The sequence below is a fragment of the Nelumbo nucifera genome, chromosome 1, assembly GCF_055504915.1.
Source record: "Nelumbo nucifera cultivar China Antique chromosome 1, China Antique-T2T, whole genome shotgun sequence".
Lineage (NCBI taxonomy): Eukaryota > Viridiplantae > Streptophyta > Magnoliopsida > Proteales > Nelumbonaceae > Nelumbo > Nelumbo nucifera.
The window spans coordinates 53865636-53879637 of NC_142649.1; the positions used below are offsets into that span (position 1 = coordinate 53865636).

At 41.0% G+C, this 14002-nt stretch overlaps 1 protein-coding gene across 3 annotated transcripts in view; it reads left to right on the forward strand.

Annotated features, from left to right (window-relative positions):
• Positions 1–14002, forward strand: part of ARPC4 (binding protein) — a 64820-nt gene that overhangs the window by 17059 nt on the left and 33759 nt on the right. For 2 of the 3 annotated variants that reach the window (XR_016081453.1, XR_016081454.1), the window contains exon 1: positions 4424–11834. Coding sequence is in view for 1 of the 3 variants with exons in the window: in XM_010248933.2 (XP_010247235.1) it covers positions 4343–4417 (75 nt within the window). In the remaining 2 variants the exon portion in view is untranslated. The other variant, XM_010248933.2, reaches the window with a different exon arrangement.

Sequence of the window (14002 nt, forward strand, 5' to 3'; positions counted from 1 at the left end):
TTGAAGGAAAAAGTAGGGAAAGGAAAGGAAAGATAGGAAAACCTTTATAAACCTTGTATAGGTTTCCCTACCTTTCCCTTCCTTTCCTTACCTTTTCCTTCAAACCAAACATAGCCTAAAGGAGCCTGTGTCATTTTTGATTGAAGGGGTGGTGGAGAAGTTTGAATCTTTGGGGGAAGAAGAAAGAAAGGTGAATGATTGCGATTCCTCGAGAATAGGTGACAAGCCAATGGCTATGGTGGTGGAAGACTTTGGGAGAAGTATGGGTGTGAAGAGTCTTCCTGAGGTGATGCTTATAAGAAAGGATGGGTTTCAAAGAAGGTGACATCATAGATATATATACTTTCTTGGACATAGGATCATAGCATTTATAACCCTTTTAACAGGAAGGGTAGCCAAATTCAAGGTGGGGCTTGTTCCAATAGCCTAAGGTTGTGTTTGGTTTGAAGGAAAAAGTAGGGAAAGGAAGGGAAAGATAGGAAAACCTTTATAAACCTTGTATAGGTTTCCCTACCTTTCCCTTCCTTTCCTTACCTTTTCCTTCAAACCCAACATAGCCTAAAGGAGCCTGTGTCATTTTTGATTGAAGGGGTGGTGGAGAAGTTTGAATCTTTGGGGGAAGAAGAAAGAAAGGTGAATGATTGCGATTCCTCGAGAATAGGTGACAAGCCAATGGCTATGGTGGTGGAAGACTTTGGGAGAAGTATGGGTGTGAAGAGTCTTCCGGATAGGGATGTGGAGGTCGGTATGGCGTTGGGATTACTTTTTTTAGGTGGAGAAGCTTTTGCCTAGAGAGCCTTCGAAGAATTTAAAAGAAGAGAAAGAAAGGGAGGAGAACCGAAAGCCGACCACTTTAGGTGAAGGAGGAGAGAAGAGGCTCTATGGGGAGGAATAGTTAGGCATAAGACAGAGCTTGTTTTGCTTGGGTGGGGGTTTTTCTATTGGCGATGTGGAAGTTTTTTTCTTTTTGTTGTTGGGAGCTATTGTTTCTCTTGGGTGATATCTTATCACCTTCCTCTTGTATTCTCTTTTCTTTTTTTTTTTTAAATGAATTTTGATTTTATTTATGAAAAAAATACATAGGATGGCACGAGGGTCCAACTTACCAGAAGAGAGAGAGGTTTTACACAAAACATTGACACCCAAACACATGAATAGTAATGGAGACCAATGAGGATGAAGGAAAAAGCAATTGATGTGGGGCCTTAAACTGCAACTGTTTGGAAAGCATGCTGTTAATTAGATAGGCCATAGTGAGAACAACATCAACCTGGAAGTGCTTGAAACATTCATTTGTCAGAGCAAGCCATGAGCCACCTCCAGTAAATGTCTATTCTTCCATTCCACAATGCCATTTTCTTGGGTGTGTGAGGGCAGGAACTTTGATGAAACATATCATTTTGCTTGTGATACACATTGACATCTTTAGTGAAATAATCCTTGGCATTTTTGGAGTGCAAAATTTGAATGACAATGTGGAATTGTGTAAACACCATACCATGGAAATCTATCATAAAAAAAAGAACACCATACCATGGAAGTTTATTACAATCTTTGGAACTTCATTCTACTTGCTGATCAAAAAAAAAAAAAAAAACCTTTGGAACTTCATTTCTTGATTGTAGCATATAGATCCAAGTGTAACAGTAATAACCATCAATAAAACTGATGAAATATCTATATCCTCTTGCCAAAATTGAATATAGGACACAAACATCAGGATGCATAATATGGAAAGGGAAATTGGATCTTTTATTAATAGAAAGATATGAATTTTTACAATGTTTACTCAATTGCAAGTAGAACACTTCAATGAGAACAAAGGCATTGACCTAAATAAATCTAGAAGTAAGACCTTTAGGCTATATTTGGTTACAAGGAAAAAGTAGGGAAAGGTAGGGAAACCTTTACAAACCTTGTATAGATTTCCCTACCTTTTCCATCAAACCAAACATAACCTTAAGGAAGCAAAAAATAAATGACCCAAACAACAGTGCCAGAGATTAATCTGGTCTTTATCACAATGACACTTAAGTTGACTCGATTGACTTAACAGAGTTGTGTTTTTGTAAGCATTAGAAAGCATTGAATCGAGGATGTAGAGACCATTAGTCATGTGCCCTCTACCAACTAGGGGTGGATTCGAGCCGAGTCGAGCCGAATAGTACCAGGCTCGAGCTCGGTTCGAGCCAGAACCTTGAGCTCAAGCTCGGCTCGAGTCAAGAGTACATAAGCTCGAGCTCGGCTCGTTTTATATTTTATAAAAATAAAAATTATATATAAAAGTTTTTTTTTTATTTTATATTTAAAAAATTAAGAATTATAATATTTTTATTATATATATATATATCTATCTATCTATCTATATATATATATATATTCAAGTCGGCTCGCGAGCCTCACGAGCCTCACGAGCCGAGCTCTACTAGGCTCGAGCTCGGCTGAAACCGAGCTGAGCCGAGCTTTTCATGAGCCGATCTCGAGCAGCTCGTGAAAATCTCGGCTCGTTGCCACCCCTACTACCAGCCATGCTCCTTGAAGTCAAATTCTGAGACACACGAATCAGAGGAAAAACTTGTTGAACAATTCAATGATTTTGTAATACAACTACTAGAGAGAAGGTTAATGGTTATCAGACAAGCAGAGACCCATGGGTAGAGAGACAACTCCTTGCTTTGGAATAGTGGAAAAAGAACCATAAGCAAGTTTCATCTTATCTCTACTAGGAAGAACTCAAGAAGATATGAAAAGGGAGGACTTACTAGTCATGTGGTTCTTAGTCTTTGGGTCAATGATCTAGGGTTACTAAGAACCGAAGGATGAAAGATAAAGAGCATGGGCTTGGTTATTTGGTGGGTATCCTTCCAGCTCACTTGTATTTGATTCCACTCTACTGTTTCTTTAGCAAGGATGGAGTTGTTTGTCTCCAAGTGACCTCCACGGAGATCATCAGTTTTTTCTACTACCTTGGAACTCCAGAGGTGTAGGGGCAAACCAAAGATTTGAACCCAAAATGCCTCTCTCTTCCTATCTTCACTGTAGAATTGCCAAGTCCCACAGAACAAGATGAAGAAGATCTCCATCAAGATTTCTGCTTCCTAGTATCCAAACTCTTCTTGCTTTTTTGTTGCTTGTGAAAATGAACAGTATTCGAGTTTGGAAGTCTTCATAGTCTCAGTCCACCTTTGACTCCCCATCTCTGCAGTCCCAGTCTGTCATTTCAAGCAGAGATTTGGATGAATTGACCGGCGCTGACTAAGCACACTTCTAGAAATTCTAATCTTCTTCACCTTTCAGATTTGCTGGCAACAGTGTAGCAACCTTCCTTTCCAGCCCTCACTTTTGCCTCGTCCTCCATTGTCCAAATATTCTTTTTGAGACCTTGCAAAAAGGACCCTTTTACCTTTCCTGTACACAGTGCCTCCTTTCTTTAGCGTGCTAACCTGACCAGCACCCCTCTTACATGATCTCTGTATCAGAGCTTGAATCCAGTGAGGGCCCTCCGAATGCTTTTGCTTGTTCCACATCTCAAAGACGAAGACCACACCCTTGTGAGTTTCACCGACAACGGGAAACCGTTCTGGCAAGTGAACCGCCACCATCAGCTCGCTACCATCAGGAGTGACCCACCATCTTCCAAAACCATAGGAAATAGGCCCGGATCTCGTTCAGCTTGTCTAATGTTGCAAGGGCATTGGTTTTCTGTTTGGTTTTGTCGAAAAGCCTGGTAAACATGATTGATCCCCTGCGTTGAAACTCACCACTCTTCACCAATTTCAAATTCTTCAAATTCATCATCATCTTCAAAAAGATCAACTTTGGCATCTTCTGTTGCTACCTTTGTTTCAGTTGCCATAGCAAAATGTTCAAGAGACTGGAAAAATGCGAGCTTGAACAAAACTTCTTTCAGTCATTCATAAAAAAATGATGGGACTTATTGGATAAGAGGTAGGAATTGACTGGTTACAAAGATTGTTTGGATGAGTTTGGTCACAAGATGTTTATTTTTCTGATATGATATGAAATAAATTGCAAAGTTGTCTTTTTCACCTCATATTAGTAGTAATATTAAATGCCAAATAGGTATCCATGTTCTTGTAACATGGTTTGTAAGTTTGTTTAAGTTGTCTATTTTATTTCTATTATTATATAAGGCATTTACATTATGTAGTTAAATGCTTATATTTTATTTTATATTTTGGAGATATTGATGAAATTGGAAAATTGGACCTATGGCGTTGTACCATTGCTATGTTAATTGATTTGCAAGATCCATTTGAATTTGAAGATATTTTGCTATTGTTTAGAGATTCTGGGTTTATTTTTGATATCATTTTGTCAGGTTTTGATCTGTCGAAATGAGGCAGAGAGATGCTTGATAGAAACATCTATTAACTCCCTCCGTATAAGTATCAAGGTGAAACTAAAATACTAAGTTTTTTGATTTCCTTACAGTCCTTGTATGCTAAAAAACATTTGATTTTCTTTATATGGTACTCTATAAACATCTCCAGCTAAACTTTTCAACTTGTATGCCATATGTATTCCTTTGCTTCAGATGTTCATAGAAAAGGCCATGATGATTTTTATCAGTTTATCTTTTCATTTGTTTTAAAAAAATATGATTAAGGTTTTCTGTGCAAATTGATTGATGCTATCATTTTCTTATGATTACGTTATTATTTCCTTTATCATTCAGCAAGTAATAGTAATCATGATCTATGCAGTATATTGAATGAGATAATTTTCTTTATGTTGGCCAACCAAATTGTTTTCTATCACAAATTTCTTTTGCATTAGAAGAGACCATTTTTTAGTGACGGTGTGAGTGGGGAGGCAAAGCAATAGTAAGGATCTACCTGAAAGACAGTAGATGGCTTGAAAAGAGGCAAAAGTTACAGAAAGCTTTGAGGAAGCTTTAATGGAGGTTGTGGGAGGATTGAGGACTCAGTCTAGTAGAGCTTATGCACAAGGATGATCTGGATGCGGGAGGAGAGCTTCGAGCCTCCTATATTTATAGAGAAAACTCCTTAACAGAATAGGAAGTCACATTATTAGAAAGGAAACTTTCCCTAAAGCGGGAAAGTCTATTGTTTAATTAGATCTGAGGTAGAGAAACCACAAATAGGGTTTGCCACATGTCACTGCGGTGATCCCAAGTTCTGGGTTCCCGCCCTTATCCTCAAGATCTGCAGGTGAACACGAGCTCAACTACAACCCTCCTTCTAGAAGCCTCTCATGCCCTAGTCGCTTTTTTGTTGAAGCACTTTATGAATTAAATTGTTGGCGCAGATGTTGTCAATGTGTTTTACTACTACTGCATTGCAGCACCTAGGTAATATGTCGTCGCAATGTAGAGAACTTCCATGATGATGTGTTAAGTCGCAGAACAATGATGCACCTTGAATTAGGCCCACTTATGTTCTGTGTTGAGACAACAGTTTAGTATGTCTTATTGTGGGTGTGCTTATTTGTTGTGATTTAGGGCTTGAACAAGACACTGTAAGGAGTTTCAGGCTACGCCAGTTGTGGCTAGGTGTTCTTTAGTGCAATTCCTTTGTTTTTTAGATGTAGGAGCTTGGGTTTGTGAGTACGATGTGAGTGCGCTGTGGTCGCTTACTTGAATGTCTTTGGTGCTATCTTTGTAGGGTCTAAACCCATGTACTTATATTAGCTACCTGCTTATTGACAAAAGTATTTTGTCTATAAGCAGTGTCAGTTTCTACGCTAATTGAAAAAAAAAAGGTTTGATCGTTTTGTGGTTTACATAGTTCGAGGTAGCCCCCTTGCTGAGTGATAGAAGTATTTCGTTCAATAAGCATGTGTGATGAGTAGTGTTGCGCTGGGTGCTTTTTAATTTGGATTGCATTGCATTGCAACTGTAACGGTTGAGTTTCTGATATTTCAATTGGCCTTCTTTGGCACACGTGGGGGAGAGTAGTTGGAGCTGTAAAGTACTCCTAATTAATGTAAATGGCATGATTAGCTATTACTGCAGCGGTGCATCAGTCGCGCGCTCATTAAATGCTTGACAAGTGGTTTGATTCCCAGGGACCAACGTGCAAATACTAAAACCGACCTGAATAAGTCATTTTGGGATAACACGGGGTTAACCCCATTATGCCATGTGGTGGTGCATGTACCCTATCTCTTTTATTTAAGGCTTGGCAGTTAAGTAACCGTTTGCATTTTCAAAGCATTTTAACTCACTGGTGTGATCAGATCTAGAGCTGTTGAATCAGAGATCATAAGGGGTGCCAATGCACTAAGGTATGGAGTCCGAAGGTTTCTCACCGGTCGGTAAGTGGAGAAAAACTCTGAGAGTGGAAAGGAAAGAGATACTTATGGAGGAGATCTTTACCAAAAGGATTTCATGATAAAGATAAGAAAAGGCAGGAGAGGAACGATTCTGCTAGTGGGCGAAGCTGTGCCTTGGTTTCAAAGTTTTCTGTATGGAGCAGTCCATGTAAGCTGGTGTGAGTCCTGAATTGCTTCATTCAGACAGCCACGGAAAGAGTATGTTGCAGAGAGAAGGAAACATGCCAAAGGCTGGTTTGTAACGTTGGAGGAAAAGTTCGAGAAGAAGAAGAAGCAAACCATCATTATTCCTGAAGGCGACAAGAAGCAGGGATGGACTAAGATGGCTAACATACTACATATGAGACTAGCCAATAAGGAGTCGATGACGGTGAAGACACAGGCAGAGAAGGTAGATGATGGACGCAGCAAGGAGGAAATGATTGAAAGAAGGAAGAAGCTGGAAAAGTTGGGTTTAGAAGTGCCAGCTGAAAGTCAAGATAACCCAACGGTGGCATTCACAATGTCAGAACCAAAAATTTCAATGGTAGGGGAGAAAGGAGCATGGGAGAAGAAAGTAATCCTTTCTACGACGAAAGAGATCAAAGATTGGAAAGGGTTATTAGAGGAGGTGGCGAAGAAACTCAGGCTTCACTGAACTATTATTCTAATACCTTTCAGTGAAAAGAAAGCAGTACTAGATGTGGGAGAGGAAACGGTTGAATTTACCATTTTGGAAACAAAGGAAGGAATCATGAGAATCGAAAGTTGGTGTCCTCTGGCTAATGAGGTGACCTCTGTCGATGGGAGCTTCAAACTGAAACTGTTGGGCCTACCCTTTCATCTATGGCAAAAATCCATCCTGGAGAAGTTAGTTCTGGCAATGGGGGGTGTTCTCTTGTCGTGCAAGACCTTAGACTTGAGGGCAGTCAATCTAAGGGTAGCAGGTTTGAAGCCGGAAGCCGTGCCAAGAACATTCCATTTGTGCGCAGGTTACTGGTGCACGATCTGGGTTCTCTCAGAAGTTGAAGCGTCACAGTGGTATGGGAGGGAGAAGCTCGAAGAAGATGATGATGTGGCGAGGTGGGTCACACTTGGCGAGAAGAAGGAGAAGACGTATGGACACGTCAACATTTCTGGGGAGGAAGCCTTTTCTAGAGAAGAGAAGAAATTTTCTTCGGAAGCTGAAAAGTCAAGTATGGGAAGCTGAGCATCTTTTATGAAGAAGGTTTCAAATAAATTTAATTTTATAAATAAACGAAACACTGTAGCTGGTCCGTCCTATGCAGAACTAGTCAAATGGGGAACTCGGTCAAACCAGGGGAGGGGCCGATTTAGAGCAGGTTTGGAACACTATACGACCCGCTCTGACCCAACCGGACTAATACTGGGTCGGTCTGGGTCAAACCGCAAGAAGACTATTGGTGTTACTTGCAGCTCATGTGACTCTTTAAGTGGTCACGTGAGTCGGATATCAAAGGTGGAGTTGGTAAACCTTAGTAAGGGTCTATCTTCTTCCCCACAGGTGTCGAAACCAGCTGCAAGTGTACAGTTTGATGGCGGACAGAACTCATTGAGGCAGAACATGCGATGGCTTCGAATTGTTAAACCTAGAGAAGGCGACCAAGAGAAGAGGGGAGAAGACAAACCAAATCCCAGATACTCCAGGAATAGTAGATAGGAATTTGAAGGAGAAGATGACGGCTGGGTAAGCTGTGATCTATCAGAGGATGACATAGAGATGGATTGGGAAGCAGGAATCCAGACTGATGACTGTAAAGAACAGCTGGAAGACACATTTAGCACAGCTATTCTTTTCGTTGAGAAGGCAGAAGATGTTACCGAAGTGCTGAAACCATCTACAGACAGTCGGATGATTAACGAAGCCGAGTGCTACCTGGATGCAAGGTAGGAAAGTTGAACCTCAGGTGAGAAGGATTCAAGCCAGAATATGAATGAGGGGCAAGGAACTAGCCGGAAGACAGCGGTTAATCACCAGATCTCAAACATGGATACATCAGGTGGGGATGAACGACAGAGCCTCGGAAGTACTGACAAGGGTTAATTAAGTCTAGGTTGTGGCCTGCAAAGTCATCCTCTGGTGCTGACTGGTCAAACCCAATCGATTGTTGATTGTCCAATCCTTCCAGACCCAGGTATGGCTGTGTTTTCAGATTTGGTTACTAACGCCCGCTCTTCTCTTGATGTTTGTCTCCCAGATTCCAGTCCTGCTTCCTTGCTGAATACCCTTGGATTATAAGCCGATAGAGGTGGTGTTGGTGGGGAGATACAGGAGGGGGATGAGAGGGAGCTGAGGGAGTGGAACTTAATAATAAAAGAGCTGGATAATTTGACTAGGGTGGAAATGGAGCAGGAAGAGGTGATAGAGAGGAAGAATAGTGAATCCAGAATAGTTGAAGGGTGGAGCAGGAGAAGGAAAGCAAGAGGCACAGAGAGGATGTAAATATACAGACTAAGAAGGGAGATGAAGAAGAGGACTCTCTAGCTGAATTTGTTGAAAAGCTAGGGTGCAAGGTGAAAAATCTGAATGAGCTGAAAAGGTATTTGAAGATTAAAAATGAAGCTGGGAAAAGGAGGAAAAGAAGGCTAAGTGAAGTTGAGAGGCTGAAATTGAATGTGGAGGGGGATAAAGAATTTAGTGAGAGGAAGGGTAGGGGAAGAAAAGGAGGCTCTTAGGAAAGAAGGCTTAGGGAGGGGCAGACTATATTGGAGAAATGAAGATTGTAAGTTGGAATTTGAGAGGCTTGGGGAATGTAAGAAAGAGAGCTTTAATAAAGGAGGTCCTAAGGAAAGAGAACCCAGATATTTTTTTAATCCAGGAATCTAAACTCATGACTTTTGATAAAAAGTGGGCTAGAAGTGTGTGGAGAGCAAATGGATTGAGTTGGGTAATGAGTCCATCTTGGGGCTCATCTGGAGGGATAGTCACTTTGTGGAGGGATGTAGTGTTGGAGGGAGTGGAAGAATTAATTGGAAGATTCTCGGTTTCTATCAAATTGAAGCCAGTGACAGATGGGTTTGATTGGGTCTTAACTAATGTCTATGGCCCTACTGGCTACAAGCAAAGGAATGATTTGTGGGATGAGTTGGAAGACATTAGAGGTCTGTGGGATGGGCCTCGGTGTTTAGGAGGGGACTTCAATGTGATCAGCTTCAGTGATGAGTGCAATAAGGTAAGACAAAGGAGTACTACAAGTATGAGGAAGTTTAACGAGTTTATCAATGCCTTTGAACTCAAGGAACTGAATCTCTCACATTATAATTTCACCTGGTCTAATCTCCAAGTTGATCCAATTTTCTCCAAACTAGACAGATTCTTATTTACCACAGATTGGGAAGAGCATTGGGGAGATTTGGTGTCAAGGGCCTTGCCGAGAGTTACCTCCGACCATTGGCCAATTATGCTAAGCAAGGCAGATTTTGGAAACAGTGGTCCTTCCCCCATTAGATTTGAGAATATGTGGCTTTTGCATCCAGATTTTAAAGAGAAAGTGAAGCAGTGGTGGAATGAAATTAACCCGAGGGCAAACTGGGCAGGAATGAAGTTCCACTGGAAACTAAAAGAGCTGAAAGTCAAAATTAAGGAGTGGTATACTCTTCACTTTGGGAGGATAGAAGAAAGGAAGCAACGGTTGATAAGCTAGATCAAGGAATTAGATGCAAAGGAAGAACTGGGATGTTTTGGGGAAAAGGACAAAGAGGTGAGGTGGGAGTTGAGGAAAAATCTGGAGGATACAATTTTTAAAGAAGAAATTAGTTGGAGGCAAAAATCTAGATACAAATGGGTGAAAGAGGGAGATAGGAATACAAAATTCTTCCATGCTATAGCTAATGGCAGAAGAAAGAAAAACTCCATTTCTAAGTTGGTGGTTGATGGTACAATTTTAACCCAACAGAATGAGATTGTTGGGGCCTTTGTGGAATACTTCAAATCTATATTCAAAAGGCCTCTAAACAAGAGATTAAGGATCGATGGGTTGGATTGGCCCAGGCTCCCCGATGATTTGATTGAGTGATTGGAAAGAGAGTTTGATTTGGAAGAAGTAAGGGAGGCCATCTTTTCTATGGATAGATCTAAAGCCCCGGGCCCTGATGGTTTTATGATGGCTTTTTACCAAGATTGTTGGGAGATAATTACGGCTGATATCCAAAGCATTTTCTTGGAATTCTATGAAAGAGGGGTGATAAATCTAGGTCTGAACTCGACCTTTATTGCCTTGATTCCAGAAAAGGAGGGAGCTTGCCACCCTAAAGAGTTTAGACCCATAAGTTTGGTAAATAGCCTCTATAAGATCATTGCTAAGGTGCTATCCCGAAGAATTAGAGAGGTGCTTCCCACAATCATATCCCCTAATCAAGGTGCTTTTGTGAAGAATAGGCAAATTGTAGACCAAATCTTAATAGCAAATGAGAGTGTAGAGGATTTTAAAAGAAGAGGGAAGAAAAGGGCTGGTATGCAGATTGGATTTGGAAAAGGCTTATGATTTGGTTGATTGGTCCTTATTGCAAGAAGTACTTGAGTCCATTGGTTTTGGGCAGAGGTAGTGCAAGTGGATAAAAGGGTGTATGAAAATGTGCCACTATTCTATACTAGTGGATGGTAGGGTGACAGATCATTTTCCAGCTACTAGGGGTATTAGGCAAGGGGACCCCCTCTCCCCCTTCCTGTTTACCTTGATTGCTGAAGTGTTAGGGAGGCTTATTGAGAAAGCAGATGCTAGAGGATTGGTAAATGGTTGGAGAGTTGGGAGGGACAGGGTTCCGGTCACTCATTTACAATTTGCTGATGACACAATTATGTTTTGTGGTGGGGAGGAGATTAGGTGGGTTAGTAATTTAAAGATGGTGATCAAGGTGTTTGAACAAGTGACTAACCTAAAAGTAAACTTTGATAAGAGTTGTGTGGTTGGCATTAATATGAGTGTCAGAGAGGTGGAAGAAAGGGCCCAAGTTTTGGGTTGTGAGATTGCTCAATGGCCATTGGAATATTTGGGGCTTCCACTAGGGGATAACCCTACCAAGAGGAGCTTTTGGAACCCGGTGATTGATAGATTCACAAAAAGGCTAGCCTCTTGGAAGAAAAACTACCTATCTTTGGGTGGCAGGACAACTCTGATTAAGTCAACCTTGGCAAATCTCCCGGTTTACTTTCTGTTTGTGTATAGAATTCCTGAGGGAGTGTGTAGGATTTTGGAGAAGTTAATGAGGGATTTCTTATGGGAACTAGGGGAGGAGAAAAGGGACCATAGAGTTAGGTGGGACTTGGTTACAAAAGCCAAAAGTGATGGTGGTCTGGGTGTGGGTAACTAAAAGAAGAAGAATGAAGCTCTTTGGGGAAATGGTTATGGAGATTGAATAAAGAAAGGGGGAATTTGTGGGCTAAAATAATCCTAAGTATTCACGTGCAAGAGGCAAACGACTAGGACACGAGGATCTCATTTAGGGCTACAAGGGCGTCTCCTTGGAACATATTCTTGTATTCATGCCATCCTTCCTTCATTTCTTCCTTTTATCAGGTATGATCTTTATTCTTGTATGTCTGTGAGATTCTGGGAACATATTTGGGTGGGAGACATTCCTTTGAAAGAGCAGTTCCCCTCTCTGTTTTCCCTCTCAAGTTTTAAAAAGAGCCTATAGCTACCTTTCTTACTTTGTCTGATTCTGCAGTTAATTGGAATTTGGGTTTTAGAAGGGCTCTCAGAGATTCTGAATTGGACTCCATCTCTAACTTGCTTAAGATTCTGGAGGAGGTAGTTATTGACCCCTCTAGAGTGGATAGTAGGGTGTGGTCTCTTGTTCCGTCGGGTACTTTCTCTTGCTCTTCTTTTTTCAAAAAATTAACACAGTCCAATCCGATCCTTGGTTCTCCTTTCCTAGTCTCAGAAGTTTAGGGTAGACCAATCCCTCCCAGAGTAGGTGCCTTTTGTTGGGAAGCTATCCTAGAAAAGTGTAACACTTGTGACCTACTTCAAAAGAAAAGGCCTAATTGGTGTTTATCCCCGCACTGGTGCATCTTATGCAAGAAGAATGGTGAGAACTATTATCACTTATTAGTTTCTTGCCCCTTTGTTTCAGAAATCTGGGTTTGGCTTTTCTCTCTTTTTGGTTGCAGATGGTCTCCCCCTCCAAGTGTGCAGGGCTTATTTAGTACTACATCAGTGAGGGGTTTAAAAAAGAGAGGTAAATCCTTGTGGAGATGTGCTAGAGCAGCTGTTTGCTGGAGTGTGTGGGAGGAAAGAAATCAAAGAACTTTTCGTGAGAAAGAAAAAGCAGGGAAGCCATCATTGAATTAACATATGTTTGGGTGGTTCATTGGGTCAAGTCTATGAAGATATTTGAAGGCTGTTCAGCAGGAGACATCATTCGAAAGTCGGAAGAAGTGGCTAGGTCTGCTCCCTTGACTTCCTCTCCCAATCCAACTTGGACTCAACCAGCTTTGGGATACATTAAATTAAACTTTGATGGTAGCAGTGAAGGAAATCCAGGTCCTTCAGGTATTGGTGGAGTGTTTCGGGATGAAGAAGGTCGAATTATTGCCATGTTGTCAGCACCTATAGGCTGGGGGGATTCATTGAGAGCTGAAATTTTGGCAACATTGGAAGGGATCAAAAGAGCCAAGCAGTTGAACATCAAAAATTTGTTGGTGGAAGGAGATTCAAGGCTGGCAGTTAACTAGTTGCAGGAGAAAGATTCTAGTTTGTGGAAGTTCTCAAATGAAAAAAAGTAAATTAACCAGATTACTCGAAAAATGCAAATTCAGGTTCAGTGGGCCAAGAGGTGTGCCAATTCTTTGGCCAAAAAAGGGGTGGGAAGAGCAAATCTTTTTTGGGCTGTGTTGTAATATAATCCTTATTGTTAGGGAGGGTTAAGTGTTTTTACCTCTCCCTTTATACTGTATCTCTCTTCAATATTTTTAATAAAAGTTACTGTTATTGATAAAAAAAAAGCATTTTAACTCACTGTTCATCACCCTCTTCTTATCTGTTATCAGAGTTTTGCTTGCAACTTCTTTGTTCCCCGTTAACCCTATTAATCAAGAATGTCTTAGTCTGTTTCTACTTCCTCTTCAGAGTCTACTCTCATCTTGTCCTTTGTCTTGTATTTGGAGCACCTGGATTTGAATCATCTGTTGAAGAAGTTTGTGGAAATGAAGACCAAGGAGATTGGAGAGTCATTCCATCGTGCTATTTTGGCAGTAGTTGGAGAAGAGGGATGGTACGATAGGAGATAAAATGCTCTGTTTCTATGATGTGTTCGGGAAGGGCATTGTATTTCGATGCTGTAAAGTGGATTGAACGGAGTACAACAAATGGGCAAGCGGGATATTAGAGCATCCAATGTGCTTTTAAGTTTCTTAAGTCCAGTGGCTTGTTATTTGTGGTTGATTGCTTTAAAGACTTGGCTAAATTTAGGAATGTGGGATTCATGGAACCTCTCCTAGTGCACTGGTGCCCTTGGACCCATATGTTTTTGGGGTCTTTTGGAGAGTTTGGTTTGGTTTGTCAGCAGAGGATCTATCCTCACTTTTGGCTTTAAGCCTAAGGGAAATTTTACTCAGCGAATCTGGCAAACACCGAGTGTTTGTTGCAATCACTGACTCCTCTGCTTGAGTCAATACGTGTTTACATCAAAAAATTTAAAACAGATAGATTTAAGAAGCGCACCAGGACGCTTTCAAAGTTTC